The sequence below is a fragment of the Rhinoraja longicauda genome, chromosome 25 (genome assembly GCF_053455715.1).
Source record: "Rhinoraja longicauda isolate Sanriku21f chromosome 25, sRhiLon1.1, whole genome shotgun sequence".
Classification (NCBI taxonomy): Eukaryota; Metazoa; Chordata; class Chondrichthyes; order Rajiformes; family Arhynchobatidae; genus Rhinoraja; species Rhinoraja longicauda.
Window position 1 is genome coordinate 10,012,512 of NC_135977.1, and position 17,798 is coordinate 10,030,309.

General features: G+C 49.6%; 1 protein-coding gene across 1 annotated transcript in view; it reads left to right on the forward strand.

Moving 5' to 3' along the window:
• The window catches only part of LOC144606062 (solute carrier family 2, facilitated glucose transporter member 11-like), a 42,557-nt gene that overhangs the window by 12,853 nt on the left and 11,906 nt on the right, over nucleotides 1–17,798 (forward strand). The window contains exons 4-7 of the mRNA XM_078421851.1: nucleotides 1,689–1,813; nucleotides 4,143–4,272; nucleotides 7,955–8,103; nucleotides 9,768–9,955. Of these exons, the coding sequence (XP_078277977.1) occupies nucleotides 1,689–1,813; nucleotides 4,143–4,272; nucleotides 7,955–8,103; nucleotides 9,768–9,955 (592 nt within the window). The remainder of the gene's footprint in view (nucleotides 1–1,688; nucleotides 1,814–4,142; nucleotides 4,273–7,954; nucleotides 8,104–9,767; nucleotides 9,956–17,798) is intronic.

Here is a 17,798-nt window from a genome sequence, read left to right on the forward strand (position 1 = left end):
CAACCCCTTAATAATCTTATACGTTTCGATAAGATCTCCTCGCATCCTTCTAAATTCCAGTGTATACAAGCCTTACAGCGCCAGGGACCCGGGTTCGATCCCGGTTACAGGTGCTGTCGGTACAGAGTCAGTACGTTCTTCCCGTGACCTGCGTGGGTTTTCACCGAGATCTTTGGTTTCCTCCCGCACTCCGTAGACGTACAGGTTTGCAGGTTAATAGGCCTGGTGTAAATGTAAATTGCCCCTAGTGTGTGTTGGATAGTGTTAATGTGTGGGGACCACTGGTTGGCACGGACTTGGTGGGTTGAAGAGCCTGTTTCCCCACTGTATCACTAAACTAAACTAAACATTGTGCGAGAACTACCAATTACCCATTCTTGCAGTGAGCTGCAAATGTTCTGTTTAATCTTTTTTAGTTTAGAGACACAGCAGGCAAAGAGGCCCTTCAACCCACTGAGTCCATGCCGACCATTGATCACCTGACCACACAAGTTCTCTATTATCCCCCTGACCATCGACCATCAAGGCGGCGCAGCGGTAGAGTTGCTACCTCACAGCGCCAGAGACCCGGGTTCGATCCTGACTACGGGTGCTGCCTGTACGGAGTTTGTACGTTCTCCCCGTGACCGCGTGGGTTTTTTCCTAATGCTCCAGTTGCCTCCCACACTCCAATTAATTGTTTTGGTAAAAATAGTCAATTGTCCCCAGTGTTGTGGGGGATCGCTGGTCGGCACTGACTCGGGTGGGCCGAAGGGCCTGTTTCCGCGCTGTATCTCAAAGCATCCAATTATAACACGATGGACTGGGATGGCATGGAACCCGTTCCCACTAGTTCCATGTTATCCTAGTTCTGCATCCACTCCCAACACAGTGGGGGGGGGGGGGCAATTGATCTATAAACCTCCACGTCTTTCACCTCTTGGGAAGTGGGAGGAAACCAGAGCACCTGGAGGAAACCCACGCAGTCACTGGGAGAACATGCACACAGACAGCCACCGAGGACTGAACCCAGGACCCTGGCATCGTGAGGCAGCAGCTCTACCAGTTGTGCCACTCTGCAGCCTCTGGCTAGTTATAATCATCCAGCTTATCATTATGGCCCTTCCGCTCAGTAGTGGAGCTTATGTTCCAACAGTACAGTACTGGACTGCCATTTTCTCTTCTGCGGTTATATCTCTTTTCTGCTGCTTGTTCAAAGCAGATGTGACCAGCGGCAGTTCCACTCGTTTCTATTAACGTCTGCCGAGGTGGTACTAGAGTCATAGAGTGATACAGTGTGGAAACAGGCCCTTCGGCCCATCCTGCCCACACCTGCCAACATGTCCCAGCGAGGCTAGTCCCCACCTGCCCGCGTTTGGTCCATATCCCTCCAAGCCTGTCCTATCCATAACGATATTATGGTACTTTGCAGGTATCACAAAATGCTGGAGTAACTCAGCGGGTCAGGCAGCATCTCAGGAGAGAAGGAATGGGTGACGTTTCGGGTTGATTCTCTCCTGAGATGCTGCCTGACCCGCTGAGTTACTCCAGCATTTTGTGATACCTTCGATTTGTACCAGCATCTGCAGTTATTATGGTACTTTGTGATCGGTGGTGACACTGTGGTCAATGTGAGGCGGGGGGGGTCTGTGATGTATTCAGTCTGCTGAATGTGGACCCTTTCAAAACCCAATGCATTGCCTTTGCAGGAAGAACTGTCTGGTATTCAACAATCTTGTGGCAATAGTGGCAGCTTTAATCGTGGCTTTCAGCAGGATGGCCAGGTCTTTTGAGATGATCCTACTGGCAAGGTTCCTGTACGGAGTAAATGCAGGTACTGGAGACATTACATTCACTTTGCAAGACTCCTGGCAAGACTTTGAATCATGCTATTTCTAATGCAAATGTATATGTGTGTATATGTACAGAGTCATGGATACAGAGTGGAAACAAGGCCCTTCGGCCCAACTTGCCCACGCCGGCCAACATGTCCCAGCTACACTTGTCCTACCCGCCTGCGCTTGGCCCATATCTCTCCAAACCTGTCCTATCCATGTACCTGTCTAACTGTTTCTTAAATGTTGGGATAGTCCCAGCCTCAACTACCTCCTCTGGCAGCTTGTTCCATACACCCACCACCCTTTGTGTGAAAAGATTACCCCTCAGATTCCTGTTCAATCTTTTCCCCTTCACCTTAAACCTATGTCCTCTGGTCCTCAATTCACCCACTCTGGGCAAGAGACTCTGTGCATCTACCCAATCTATTCTTCTCATGATTTTATACACCTCAATAAGATCGCCCCTCATCCTCCTGCGCTCCAAGGAATAGAGTCCCAGCCTACTCAACCTCTCCCTATAGCTCACACCCTCTAGTCCTGGCAACATCCTTGTAAGTCTTCTCTGTACCCTTACAGCTTGACAACATCTTTCCTACAACATGGTGCCCAGAACTGAACATAACGCCCAGAAAACAGAACACATATATATAGACACACTGATTTTTTTTTCTCGTTTGTTCTATTGTTCACCGTGATCTATGTTTAAATATTCTGTTGTGCTGCTGCAAGTAAGAATGTCATTGTCTACCTGGGACACATGAAAATAACACACTCCACGCTTTAATTGCATATGTTTCAGATTTAAACTCTTTTACAACTCAGGACCCAATTTTCTATTATCAGACTTTTATCTCAGTGCTTTGCATTGTTTAAGGTTTGACAATAGACTGAGTTACCAAAGCAAAGATGGCCCGATAGTTTTCAAAGTGAGAAACAAAAATTATTGAGAGGCAGGAGAGGGTTTAATATCATGTTTAATTTAATTTAGTTTAGTTTAGAGAAACAGCGCGGAAACAGGCCCTTAATAATGTTGATGAATTCTCACCTAGAAATCTGTAAAGTTATGCGGCTGCTTATTTATTCTTAATACTGAAAGCTCAGTTTAAAAAGTGCTGTTTCAAGGTGAGAGATGATTGTCTAAAAATCTTCATTCTGAAGAAAACATTACGCCACTCCTCGCATGATATCAAACCTCCCAACCTCTCCCGTCTCATTAACCCCCCTCCCATGCCTGTGGCATTAACCCTCTACCCCTCCCATGCCAACAAGCCCTCTCGTGACATTAAACTCCTGGGACATGTTGGCTGGCGTGGGCAAGTTGGGCCGAAGGGCCTTGTTTCCACTCTGTATCTATGACTCTGCCCACACCTGCCAACATGTCCCAGCGAGGCTAGTCCCCACCTGCTCGCGTTTGGTCCATATCCCTCCAAACCTGTCCTATCCATAATGATATACGTTTGTACGTTCTCCCCGTGACCTGCGTGGGCTTTCTCCGAGATCTTCGGTTTCCTCCCACGCTCCACAGACGTACAGGTTTGCAGGTTAATTAGTGTGGTGTAAATGTATACATGTAAAATTGTCCCTAGAGTTTGTAGGATAGTGTTAGTGTGCGGGGATCGGCGGTTGGTGCGGACTCGGTGGGCCGAAGGGCCTGCTTCTGCGCTGTATCTCTAAACTAAACTAAACATGATATTAAACCCTCTCCTTCCATGTCATTAATCTCTCCTAATCTAACGGGGAGAAGGCAGGAGAATAGGGTTAGGAGCCTGCACTGGGAGAGATAGATCAGCCGTGATTGGATGGCGGAGTAGACTTGATGGGCCGAATGGCCTAATTCTACTTCTATCATTTATGATCTTATGATCTTATGACTTCAGGGCCACTTTCTTTCCAGCGCCACTTTGTTCCTGTGTTAAGGTCCTTCCACCTCCCTGACCATCGCAACACTCTCCATTCACGTTAGGCCTCTGCTTCAGGCAGTCAAAACTCCAACACCGCTGCAACTGGCCGGTAGTGCTGATGGAGGCTTACATCCCAGGTTCAACTCAACAAGCCGACAAGACAACGAGTGTTTTATTTCCAAAGATAGACACAAAATGCTGGAGTAACTCAACGGGTCGGTCAGCATCCCTGGAGAAAATGGACAGGTGACGTTTCGGGCCGAGACCCTACTTCAGACTGAAGAAGGGTCCCGACCCTAAACACCGTCTATCCATTTTCTCCAGAGATGCTGCCGGACCCGCTGAGTTACTCCAGCATTCTGCGTCTATTTGTGGTACAAACCACTCATTTTTATTGCGTGTTTTATTTCTTTTCCACCCGAAGGAAATGGCATGAATATTCATTGCATGTACCTCATGGAATGCTCTCCGAAGAAGTTGAGAGGCCTTGTGACCATCACCACGGCGATATTCATTTCCCTGGGTAAATGCTTGGGGCAGATCATTGGACTCAGGTCAGTCTCTTTGCGTTGCTCCAGTACGTTCGGCTGCGTAGGGTTACATTGCCATCCACAGTGTGGGAGCAAAGTTCATTCAGAAACTAAGGGGCTTGTGGAAGTGTGGCACGGTAGAGTTTCTGCCTCACAGCGCCGGTGACCTGGGTTCCATCCTGACCTTGGGTGCTGGCTGCCTGGAGCGTGCACGTTTTCTCTGTGACCGCGTGGGTTCCTCCTGGTGCTCCAGGTTTCCGCCCACATTACAAAGACGTGCGGGTTTGTAGATTACATGGGCGCTGCACTTTGCCCCTGATCTGCAGGGAGTGGATGAGAAAGTGGGATAGCATAGAACCACTGTGAACAGATGGCCGGCATGGACCCGGTGGGCCGGAAGGTCTGTTTCCACGCTGTATCATCTCTAAACTAAATTAAATAGTGGGCGATGTTCCACAGTAACGCATCAAAGTGGTAGTTCGGGGCATTGCGTGAATTCCTGGGCATTTAACACTGGTTACTCCAGCACTTTGTGTCCAGCTTTGTAAACCAGCACCTGCAGTTCCTTGTCATCTCCAGGCACTGATGTGTTTTTTTTTGTCAGAACACTTTCCCAATTTGTCTATTTTCCCCAGCTCTCTACTCCCCGGGGGATGGTGGCTCCTTTGCCCTCAGGAGAAGGTCACGAATGGTGACGTTACTTGTGCAATGGGTCATGGTGGCCTAACCTGGCCAGGTCCATACCCAGTAACAAGGCATTCAACAGTTCAACAACAGTTCAACAGTTCAACAGTTCAACAGTTCAACAACAGTTCAACAGAGCTTTATTTGTCATTCGGTACCAAGGTACCGAACGAAATTACATAGCAGTCATACACAAAAAAGAACACAAGACACATGACCCCAACACAAACGTCCATCACAGTGACTCCAAACATCCCCTCACTGTGATGGAGGCAACAAAACTTCCACTCTCTTCCCCACGCCCACGGACAGACAGCTCGTCCCCGACCGACCCGCACAGTCCCCGCAAGGGGATGGAAGTCCCCGCGACCGAGCCGCACCGGGCACTGAGACGTCTCGCGGCCGAACCGGGCGATGGAAGGCCCCGCGACCGAGCCGTGCGCAGCTAAGTCCCGCGGCCAAGCCGCACCGGGCGATGTTAGGCCCTGCGGCCGAGCCGCACCGGGCGATGTTAAGTCCAGCGGCCGAGCCGCACCAGCGATGAAAAGTCCCGCGGCCGAGCCGCGCCGGGCGATGTTAGGCCCCGCGGCCCGGGCACTGTTAAGTCCAGCGGCCGAGCCGCACCAGCGATGTTAGGCCCCACGGCCGAGCCGCACCGGGCACTGTTAAGTCCAGCGGCCGAGCCGCACCAGCGATGTTAGGCCCCGCGGCCGAGCCGCACCAGGCGATGGAAGGCCCCGCGGCCAAGCCGCACCGGGCACTGTTAAGTCCAGCGGCCAAGCCGCGCCGGGCGATGTTAAGTCCAGCGGCCGAGCCGCACCGGGCGATGGAAGGCCCTGCGGCCGAGCCGCACCCCGCGCCGTGAGGAAGAGACCTAAAAGAGAAAGGTTTCCCCCACCCCCCCCACCCACACCACCACCCCCCCCCACCCACACCACCACCCCCCACACATACACAACCAAAACAAAAAAAACCCCATCCCAACACCGATACACAACAAAAAAAAAGGAAAAAGACGAACAGACTGCTAGCGAGCCGCAGCCGTTAGGCGCCGCCACTTCCACCAAAATTCAGTGCAAGGTTCATGGGGTCCAGTGAAAGGCACCGTCTTCCCAGTCAGTGGCATCATCTCCAGACATCTCCCTCAATGACCAGACTCTACCCTGCCTGGCATGGTTGTTTGGTTCCGTTCAGTTTAGCTTATTGTCACGTGTACCGAGGTACAGTGAAAAGCCTTTTGTTGTGTGCTAACCCATCAGCGGAGAGACAATGCATGATTGCAATCGAGCAACCCACAGGGTACAGATACACAATAAAGGGAATAACGTGAATGACATCTAGTGCAAGAGAAAGCCAGTAAAGTCGGTCAAAGGCAGTCAGAGGGTCTCCAGTGAGGTAGGTGCCAGCTCAGGACAGCTCTCAGGGTATGGCTGTTGTCTCCATTGTAACACTTGATCCAGCAGACACACAGCATCTGAAGAATTTAGTCTCAGCTTCAAAATGCAGCACAGGTTTGAAGCCACTCTGCAATATTCCGGAAGTGACGTGAGAGGACGCTGGCGTTGTTTGTTCGCTGCTTCTCACCACTTCTCTGTTTGTATTAATTTTGCTATTTTTGGAAAGATTTTCTCTGTTTGCATAAATCCTTCTCAGTACTGCCTTCAACCACTGAAGGTCACCTCACCTTCTGTCTCCTTTCTCTGTTCGTTTACTTATTTATCTATTTATTCACTTCCCTATGTTCTCTAAATCCCTGTAAAGCGCCTTTGAGTATATGAAAAGCGCTATATAAATGTAATGCATTATTATTATTATTATTAAGTGAATGTTGTGACAGAGTTCAGAGCTCACAATCTCACCCCAGTAAGCGGGCACCACCCCAGTAAGCGGGCACCACCCCAGTAAGCGGGCACCACCCCAGTAAGTGGACCCCACCCCAGTAAGTGGACCCCACCCCAGTAAGTGGACCCCACCCCAGTAAGCAGACCCCACCCCAGTAAGCGGACTCCACCCCAGTAAGTGGACCTTCCCCAGTAAGCAGACCCCACCCCAGTAAGTGGACCGTACCCCAGTAAGTGGACCGCACCCCAGTAAGTGGACCCCACCCCAGTAAGTGGACCCCACCCCAGTAAGTGGACCCCACCCCAGTAAGTGGACCCCACCCCAGTAAGCGGACCCCACCCCAGTAAGTGGACCCCACCCCAGTAAGCGGACCCCACCCCAGTAAGTGGACCCCACCCCAGTAAGCGGACCCCATCCCAGTAAGTGGACCCCACCCCAGTAAGTGGACCCCACCCCAGTAAGTGGAATCCAACCCCAGTAAGCGAACTCCACCCCAGTAAGTGGACCCCATCCCAGTAAGTGGACCCCATCCCAGTAAGTGGACCCCACCCCAGTAAGTGGACCCCACCCCACCCCAGTAAGTGGACCCCACCCCAGTAAGTGGAATCCAACCCCAGTAAGCGAACTCCACCCCAGTAAGTGGACCCCACCCCAGTAAGTGGAATCCAACCCCAGTAAGCGAACTCCACCCCAGTAAGTGGACCCCACCCCAGTAAGTGGACCCCACCCCACCCCAGTAAGTGGACCCCACCCCAGTAAGTGGACCGCACCCCAGTAAGTGGACCCCACCCCAGTAAGCGAACTCCACCCCAGTAAGTGGACCCCACCCCAGTAAGTGGACCCCACCCCAGTAAGTGGACTACACCCCAGTAACGGGACCCCACCCCAGTAAGCGGACCCAGTGGACGGCACGGACTAGGTGGGCCAAAGGGCCTTTTTCCATGCTGCAACTCTGAACTCTAAACTCCACAAAGTCTAAAGAAATCGGTGCCTGGGGCACCACTCAGTAAGTACTGCGCAGAGCGGTTTCACAGCTTAATGTTTCATGCCTTGCTTTGCCAATGTTGGTTTCCCTTGAACAAGAAAATCTCCTGTAGATAGAAATGTCTGCAAAAAAAACCCTATTAGAGTGGTTAAATATATCTCAACCTTATGTTCTGTGCTCTTGTTGTTTCTCCAGAGAGATTTTGGGCAGTGAAAGTGTATGGCCTTTCCTGATGGCCTTCAATGCCATACCTGCCTTCATACAGCTTGTCATCCTACCCTGGTTTCCAGAAAGCCCCAGGTACCTCCTGATTGACAAAGGAAACCGGGCTCTGTGCACAAATGGCAAGTGACGACAATTTTGTCTCCTGAATCATACTTGTAAAGTCCATTAATTACTATGCCTATCAACGGGCCAGATATTTGTGACACTCAGCATTACAGTTGGATTCGTGGTAGTAGGTGCCAAGCAGGGTGGAGCAACATTTCATCGATGGAGATTCAGTGTTTCAGGCTGCTGTGAGATTCTCGCGGCACGGTGGCGCAGAGGCAGAGTTGCCGCCTCAGAGCGCCAGAGACCCAGGTTCGATCCTGACCACGGGTGCTGTCTGTACAGAGCTTGTACGTCCTCCCCGTGACTTGCATGGGTTTTTCTCCAGCTTTTCGTGTCTATCTTCGACACTGACGACGGGCTTGGCGTCTGATACCCAAGTCTTCCTGGAAACCCCATCGGATGCTAACAGTTAATGTTTTCAAGAGAGAGTTAGATTTAACTCTTGGGCTAATGGAATCAAGGGATATGGGGGAAAAAGCAGGAACGGGGTACTGATTTTGGGTGATCAGCCATGATCATATTGAACATGCGGTGCTGGCTCGAAGGGCCGAATGGCCTACTCCTGCACCTATTTTCTATGTTTCTATGTTTCTAATACCATTAAGCAAACTTGAAACCAACAGATTGTGAGATTTGGCAGAGCATTTAATTTTAAAATCACACATATGTATATATATATATGTGTAAGATTCAATTACAAATATTCCGGGCAGCACTTTGTAACTTCAACTTTGCTCTGTCTATTGTGTTTGAGTTTGACACTGTACCTCACTACACGTGACAATGGTAAACCTAAACCCAAGGCATGGTGAGAAATTCACACTAGAGAGACATATTTTTGTAAAACAGAGGCTCCAGTCATTTTGAATGAAAAGAAACCAGACCTGACAGCTATTCCTCAGCACCTCTAGTTAAACAATCACTTAAAGTTTGACTTAGAAGTGAGTTTTATAACAAACATTGTGAGTCATTCAATCCACCAACAGTTCCCCATATAGTTCAAGTGTTCCATGGGCCAATACAATAGATCACAAGGTGAAAAAAGACTAATGAATAACTTCCCACATAACATGTTCTTTACCTTTGGCCACTGTGGTTGACTCACCCAATCCATGCAAAGGCCCACATGCCACTCCCTCTTCTCCCCTCTCCCATCAGGCAAGAGGTACAGAAGTGTGAAAATGCACATCTCCAGATTTAGGGACAGTTTCTTCTCAGCTGTTATCAGGCAACTGAACCATCCTACCACCAACTAGAGAGGTAAAGAACATGTAATGTGACCAGTTATTAAATCGCCTTTCACCATTCTCCATGAGAAAAAGTTTCTATGCAAGAATATCCCTGTCTCCCTTCACACAAACCTGACACTGCAGCAGTAGATGCCATCAGGTCATAAGGAATAGGAGTAGAATTAGACCATTCGGCCCATCAAGTCTACTCCGCCATTCAATCATGGCTGATCTATCTCTCCCTCCCAACCCTATTCTCCTGCCTTCTCCCCATAACCTCTGACACCCGCACTAATCAAGAACCTCCCCACTGACTTGGCCTCCGCAGCCTTCAGTGGCAATGCATTCCACAGATTCACCTGCCTCTGACTAAAGAAAATTCCTGTGTACCACAACGCCAGACTTACTTACGTCCACCTTGTCTCCATTTGTTTTTTTACCCGCAGCACTTCAGAGACTGTGGGGCAAGCGGGATTTTACTCAAGAGCTTGAAGAGATGCAGGCCGAGCGCTCTGCGATCAGGGGGGAGCGATCGAGGAGCGTGTGGGAGCTGTGTAGGGATCCTGCTGTACGAAGCCAACTCGTTATCAACATGATGATGTCGTTTTTCATACAGCTCAGTGGCATTAACGCTGTAAGAACAAAGGGGGAGAGGCACGGGGGGGTGGGAGAGGCGCGGGGGGACGCGGTGGGGGCGCTGGGGGGGGAGGGGTGTGGGGGGGAGAGACACGGGGGGGCGCGGGTGGGGGATCTGGCGTGGGGGGGAGGGGCTCGGGGGGGCGGGAGAGGCACGGGGGGGCGCGGGTGGGGGCGCTGGGGGGGAGAGGCACGGGGAGGGGCGCGGGTGGGGGCGCTGAGGGGGGAGGGGGGGCGGGAGAGGAGCGGGTGGGGGCGCTGGGGGAGGGGGGGATTTGCAACTTTGTCAGCGCCCTTCATGGGCGACTCTTTGCATACCTTGACCAGGAATGCAAGCAACAAATTTCACTGTGACTTGTCTAAAGTATTCAATTCAATCAATTCAATGCAAGTATGCAGAATAAAAGGGGGAAAAAGGATAGGTGTGACACAACTTGCTGGAGTAACTCAGCGGGTCAGGCAGCATCTCGGGAGAGAAGGGATGGGTTTCGACCAGGGGTGCAGTGCTGGAGCTCACCGAAGTGCTGCTCCAGCACCGCTGTAAAAACAAAACAAAATAAACAGCGGGGAATTTACCAGTGGTTGCTCCGACACCAGTAACAGTTCCGGCACCTAAAACATTAGCGCTGCAACACTGGTCAAGACCCTTCTTCAGACTGAAAAAGGAAAAGGGTAGGTTGCAGATTAGTTTAGTTTCCTTTGTTATTGTCACGTGTACTGAGGTACAATGAAAAGGTTTTTGTCGCGTGCTATCCGGTCCGCGAAACAACTGTGCATGATTACAATCACTGTGTACAGTTATGGGGTCAAGGGTATAACGTTTAGCGCAAGATAAAGTCCAGTAAAGTCTGATTAAAGATATTTCAAAGGTCTCCAACGATGTCGATGGAAGGGCGGCAGGACCTCTGCAGAGTTGGTGATAGGATGATTCAGTTGCCTGATAACAGCTGGGAAGAAACTGTCCCTGAATCTGGAGATGTGCGTTTTCACACTTCTGTACCTCTTGCCCGATGGGAGAGGGGAGAAGAGGGAGTGGCCGGGGTGAGACTCGTCCTTGATTATGCTGCTGGCCTTGTCGAGGCAGAGTGAGGTGTAGATGGAGTCAATGGAAGGGAGGTTGGTTTGTGCGATGGTCTGGGCTGCGTCCACAATTCACTGTAATTTCTTGCAGTCTTGGACGGAGCTGTTCCCAAGCCATGCTGTGATGTACCCCGATAAAATGCTTTCTACGGCGCATCTGTAGAAATTGGTGAGAGTTATTGGGATCATACTGAACGTCGAAGCCGACTCAGGAAGTAGAGGCATTTGGTGTGCTTTCTCGGCCATTGCTTCGACATGGCCGGTCCAGGACAAATTGCTGCCAATATTTATTCCTCCGAACTTGATTTCAACGAAGATAGACACAAAATGCCGGAGTCATTCAGCAGAGAAAAGGAATAGGTGACTTTTTGGGTCGGGGTTTGTGTCTACCTTCGGTGTAAACCAGCATCTGCAGTTCCTTCCTGCACACTTAACGTTTCAACCATCTCTGCTTCGGCACCATCAATGGGTGTGTGTAGCACACATATACCGGGACACATGTCCACACACCCCTCAAATGTACACTTCCATCTTCCTATTCAGGGGATATACTTCACAGTTTGCACAGACAGGAGTGAAAAGTCCAGCATCTCATTTGAGACGGACAACTTTACTGCTATTCTAGGACAGTTCAACATTTCAACAGTTCAACAACAGAGCTTTATTTGTCATTCGGTACCAAGGTACCGAACGAAATTACATAGCAGTCATACACAAAAAAGAACACAAGACACATAACCCCAACACAAACGTCTATCACAGTGACTCCAAACACCCCCTCACTGTGATGGAGGCAACAAAACTTCCACTCTCTTCCCCACGCCCACGGACAGACAGCTCGTCCCCGACCGACCCGCACAGTCCCCGCAAGGGGATGGAAGTCCCCGCGGCCGAGCCGCACCGGGCGCTAAAACATCCCGCGGCCGAGCCGGGCGACGGAAGGCCCCACGGCCGAGCCGTGCGCAGCTAAGTCCCGCAGCCGAGCCGCGCCGTGCGATGCTAGGCCCCGCGGCCGAGCCGCACCGGGCGATGTTAAGTCCAGCAGCCGAGCCGCACCAGGCGATGGAAGGCCCCGCGGCCGAGCTGCGCCGGGCGATGTAAAGTCCCGCGGCCGAGCCGCACCAGCGATGAAAAGTCCCGCGGCCGAGCCGCGCCGGGCGATGTAAAGTCCCGCGGCCGAGCCACGCCGGGGGATGGAAGGCCCCGCGGCCGAGCCGCACCAGCGATGAAAAGTCCCGCGGCCGAGCCGCGCCGGGCGATGTAAAGTCCCGCGGCCGAGCCACGCCGGGGGATGGAAGGCCCCGCGGCCGAGCCGCACCAGCGATGAAAAATCCCGCGGCCGAGCTGCGCCGGGCGATGTAAAGTCCCGCGGCCGAGCCGCACCGGGCGATGTAAAGTCCCGCGGCCGAGCCGCACTGGGCGATGTTAGGCCCCGTGGCCGAGCCGTGCCGGGCGATGTTAGGCCCCGCGGCCGAGCCGCGCCGGGCGATGTTGCGCCCCGCGGCCGAGCCGCACCGGGCACTGTTAAGTCAAGCGGCCGAGCCGCACCGGACGATGTTAAGTCCAGCGGCCGAGCCGCACCGGACGATATTAAGTCCAGCGGCCGAGCCGCACCGGACGATGTTAAGTCCAGCGGCCGAGCCGCACCGGACGATGTTAAGTCCAGCGGCCGAGCCGCACCGGACGATATTAAGTCCTTATGTAAAAGGAACTGAATGCGTTTTGCACAGTGATACAGCTCATAGTACCAGTAGCTTGAAGCGCCAGAGGTGGGTTAAATCCCGAGCTTGCGTGCTGACTAAGTGGAGTTTGCCCGTTCTCCTTGTGACCTCATGGGCTTCCTCCTGATGCTCCAATTCCATCCGACATCTGAATGACCACAAGACACTGGAGCAGAATCTGGCCATTCAGCCATTCTACTCTGCCATTCAATCTATTTCTCCATCTCTAACCCATTCTCCCGCCTTCTCCCCACAACCTTTGACACCCTTGGACGTGCGGAAGAGTGGGTTCATGGGCCACTGTCATTTATCCTGAGTGATCGAATCTGGGAGACCTTGATTGGAAAGTAGGGAAAAGAAAATGAGGTTAATATAGGATTAGTGTGAATGGCAGTTGATGGTTGGTGTGGACAGGCTGGGCCAAAGAGGATGTTTGTCCCACTTTAATCCTATAAACTAAAGGTGAAATATTGGATACAGTGCACTAAAAATGAAGATTTCAAGCAGAAAGCAAACCAGATCTTTTGGCTTGACGATCCTTCATCAGACTTCAGAGACACTAGTCCCCACCTGGCCTATAACCCTCTAACTACCCTGCAGTCCAAATACTGCAGTTCCTTGCCTCTCCATGGTACAAATGGAACTAGTTTAACTTACCAGCTGAAGGTATCACAGAATGCTGGAGCAACTCAGCAGGACAGGCAGCATCTCTGGAGAGAAGGAATGGGTGACGTTTCGGGTCGAGACCCTTCTTCAGACTCGTCTGCAGTTCCTTCCTGCACACTTAACTTTTCTGAAGAAGGGTCTCGACCCGAAACGTCACACATTCCTTCTCCGCAGAGATGCTGCCTGACCTGCTGAGTTACTCCAGCATTTTGTGATACCTTCGATTTGTACCAGCATCTGCAGTTATTTTCCTACATAACTTATCAGCTGATGGATATCACCGCTTATCGTTCTAATCCTCCTGGCCCCTGTGGCATTGTACCTGCTGGCCGCTAGGTTTTTCTGTCCGTGGGATTGCAAAGGAATGGTAAATAGTTTAGAAGCTCATCCACCGATGGGCAACGGGGACAAACCTCAGCAGGTAGCAGCTGACTGCATCACTTGTGTTCCAAATGTTAACATTGACGCACACAGTCATGACAACACGAAAACATACAGAAGATTGTTGATATGTAACTATTGATCTCCATAAGCATTGTAACCAATGTCTCTTTTGCTGAATACATCATTCTCAATGGTTCAATGGTTCTCTATTGTCTTGCACGCACTGCATGTGCAAGTCGCCATATTTTGGTGCCTTCTTACAAAAAGTCCAAATTCCGGTCCAGTCCAAATTCCGGTCCAAATTCCGTTTTTTTTTAAATATGTAAAAGGAAAATATTTTCATTTAAGGATGTTTCCACTAGTGGGAGAGTCTAGGACCAGAGGTCACAGCCTCTGAATTAAAGGTTATTAAGGGGTTGGACACGTTAGAGGCTGGAAAATTGTTCCCAATGTTTGGGGAGTCCAGAACAAGGAGCCATAATTAACAATAAGGGGTAGGCCATTTAGAACTGAGATGAGGAAAAACCACCCTCTCTCATAAAGCAGTTCTTCCTCAATCCTTTATTTGAATCAGTTAGAGGCTCCTTGTTCTGAACTCACCCGTAAAATTCCTCATAATTTTACAGGCCTCTTTTATATCTCTGTTTAGTTGACTATTTTCCAAAAGGAAGAGTCACAGACTGCTCAATCTTTCCCCTCAGCTCTGTTGATGTTCTTGCAAACTTCTGCTGTACTTTTCTCAATACCTGTTTTGGAGCACAAATCACCTTGAATGTATCGCTGCTATGATCTGATCAAAAGCCCAAGCTAAAACACCATGACCTTTCATCCCTTAATACATGACGCTTTAGTACTCTAAGTGCACTTTTACAGTTTAGTTCAGTTTAGCGATAGAGCATGGAAACAGGCCCACCGAGTCCACGCTGATGAACGGTCGCCCCAACTACACTAGTTCTATCTGACACACTAGACACAATTTACAGGAGCCAACTAACCTGCAAACCAGCACGTCTTTGGAGTGTGGGGGAAACCGGAGAAACATGATAAGGTGCAGGCTTGAAGGGCCAAATGGCCTCCTCCTGCACCTATTTTCAAAAACCCATTTGGTCACGGGGAGAACGTACAAACTCCGTAGGGACAGCACCTGTAGTCAGGATCGAACCTGGGCCTCTGGCGCTGTAAGGTAGCAACTCTACCGCTGTGCCACCGTGCCGCCCTGAGGTCTGGTGGAACATTACTTTGTGTAATGGTTTAGTGAATGGGCTTCCACAAACCTCTACTGGTTTTTGTCTCCGGTCACCTTAGTGGAGGTAATCTTAAAACAGTCAGCCGTTTCAACCTTACAACACATAAAGGTACTTATTTTGTTGACCTTTTACAATAGCTGTATCTGTACTTCAAGATTTCTTTGCTCGCCTACTCAATGTAATTTGTTTTAAACATCCAAAGAATGAATAGGCTCCTTATTGCACCTCTCTTCCTGCCTCCCAGTACTTTGGCAGCAGTCTCATACTTTGCTCTAAAAGCCATCAATTTGCTACCAACCACACATTTTTCAGTCAAAACCATATCTGTACCTGGTTCCCCACGAGCCCAGCAACATACCAACCCATTTTGAACTAAACAAGAACTTTTTTAAAATTTGAATGTTTGCCTAATGTAAAATCTTGCAATAACACGGAAAAGTACAAAATATGAATGAAGGGTTTAAAATTTGGAACAGTTTTAGTTTAGTTTAGTTTAGTTCAGTTTATTTTAGTTTAGTTTAATTTCGTTTAAATAAGTTTCGTTTATTATTGTCGCGTGTACCGAGGTACAATGAAAAACTTTTGTTTGCATGCTATCCAGTCAAAGAAAAGACTATACATGGTTACAAACAAGCCGTTCACATTGCACAGATACAGGTACACCATTTAGTGCAAGCTATAACATTGATGTCTGATAAAGTACAATCAAAGATAGTTCAAGGATCTCCAATGTGGTAGATGGGAGGTCAGGACCGCACTCTAGTTGATGAATACTGGAATCTGCAAAACAAACTCCATTTTTTTGTTGTGTTCAAATATATCGCTGACATTTTCAAATTTTCAACATCACAACACAATGCAATCTAACTTCTCTACAGGTAACAATATAAATCTGTGTTTTTTTGTATAATGTAAAAGGAAAATATTTTAGATTTTTAGATTTAGATTTAGTGATACAGCGCAGAAACAGGCCCTTCGGCCCACCGGGTCCGTGCCGCCCAGCGATCCCCGCACACTAACACTATCCTACACCCACTAGGGAATTTTTTTACATTTGCCCAGCCAATTAACCTACAAACCTGCACGTCTTTGGAGTTTTCATTTAATTTTCATTTTAAGTTACATTTTTATTTAAGGATGTTTCCACTAGTGGGAGAGTCTAGGACCAGAGGTCAGAGCCTCTGAATTAAAGGATGTTCCTTTAGGAAGGAGATGAGGAGGAATTTCTTTAGTCAGAGGGTGGTGAATCTGTGGAATTCATTGCCACAGAAGGCTGTGGGGGCCAAATCAATCGATACTTTTAAGGCGGAGATACTGAAGATAGATTCTTGATTAGTACGGGTGTCAGGGTTTACGGGGAAAAGGCAGGAGAATGGGGTTAGGAGGGAGAGATAGATCCGCCATGATTGAATGGCGGAGTAGACTTGATGGGCCGAATGGCCTAATTCTTCTCCTATCACTTGTAACCTAAAGAGGGAGAATGGGGGAATCGAAGGATGAGAGAATCACTTTAAAAACATTCAGTGGTGATTTCCCAATGCTGTTGCAAATTATAGGAAAAGCCAAAGATGATGGTTTATTCAATGTTTAGAGCAAAAGGCATGACGGCAGAGTTTTCACTTCAAAGTGTTTTGTTTGGCTTTGGGTCAAGGTGTCGGGGAGGAAAAATGCTGAATATCGCGAAGGAAAAACAGAAGACGGGCTGCAAAATGAATGGTGGACAGTGAGGGTAGTTTATTGTGGAAACGAGGAATCGCAGATGCTGGTTTACAAAAAAAATGCTGGAGTTTCTCCCTGGGCCAGGCAGCATCCCTGGAGAACATGGATAGGTGACGTTTCGAGTCGGGCCCCTTCTTCAGACTGTGTCCGGTTTGGGACCACACCTTCCCTAGCCACCAATGGGCCCACCAGTGCACCACCCTGCCTGAGGTCATTGCCAGTTGCCTGCCCTGATTTGACCTGGTCTTTGCTCGCCCCCAAGCTCTACCACCACCACCCACTCCCACCCCCAACTACCAGTCTGAAGATGGGTCGCTGCCCGAAACGTCACCCATCCTTTTTCTACAAAGATCTCCTGCATCTTTAGTTTGGTTCACAAAATGCTGGAGTAACTCAGCAGGTCAGGCAGCATCTCAGGAGAGAAGGAATGGGTGACGTTTCGGGTCGAGTCAGTCTTAAGAAGGGTCTCGACCCTAAACGTCACCCATTCCTTCTCTCCTGAGATGCTGCCTGACCTGCTGAGTTACTCCAGCATTCTGTGAATAAATAACTTCGATTTGTACCAGCATCTGCAGTTATTTTCTTATACTTTAGTTTGGTTTAGTTTAGTTTAATAATAATAATAATAATGCATTTTATTTATATAGCGCTTTTCATATACTCAAAGACGCTTTACAGATATTTTGAGAACATAGGGAAATGAATAAATAGATAAATAAGTAAATAAATAAATGAACAGAGAAAGGAGACAGAAGGTGAGGTGACCTTCAGTGGTTGAAGGCAGTACTGAACAGGTGAGACTTCAGCGATGTTTTGAATGTGGTGAGTGTGGAGGAGTCTCTAACGGTTTGGGGTAGTGAGTTCCATAGGGTGGGAACAGCGATGGAGAAAGCCCTGTCCCCCCAGGATCTGAGTTTGGTCCGGATGTGGGGGGATAGGAGATTGGCAGCGGCAGAGCGGAGGGTGCAGGTGGGAGTGTGCCTGTGGAGGAGGTCGGTCAGGTAGGATGGGGCCAGGTTATGGA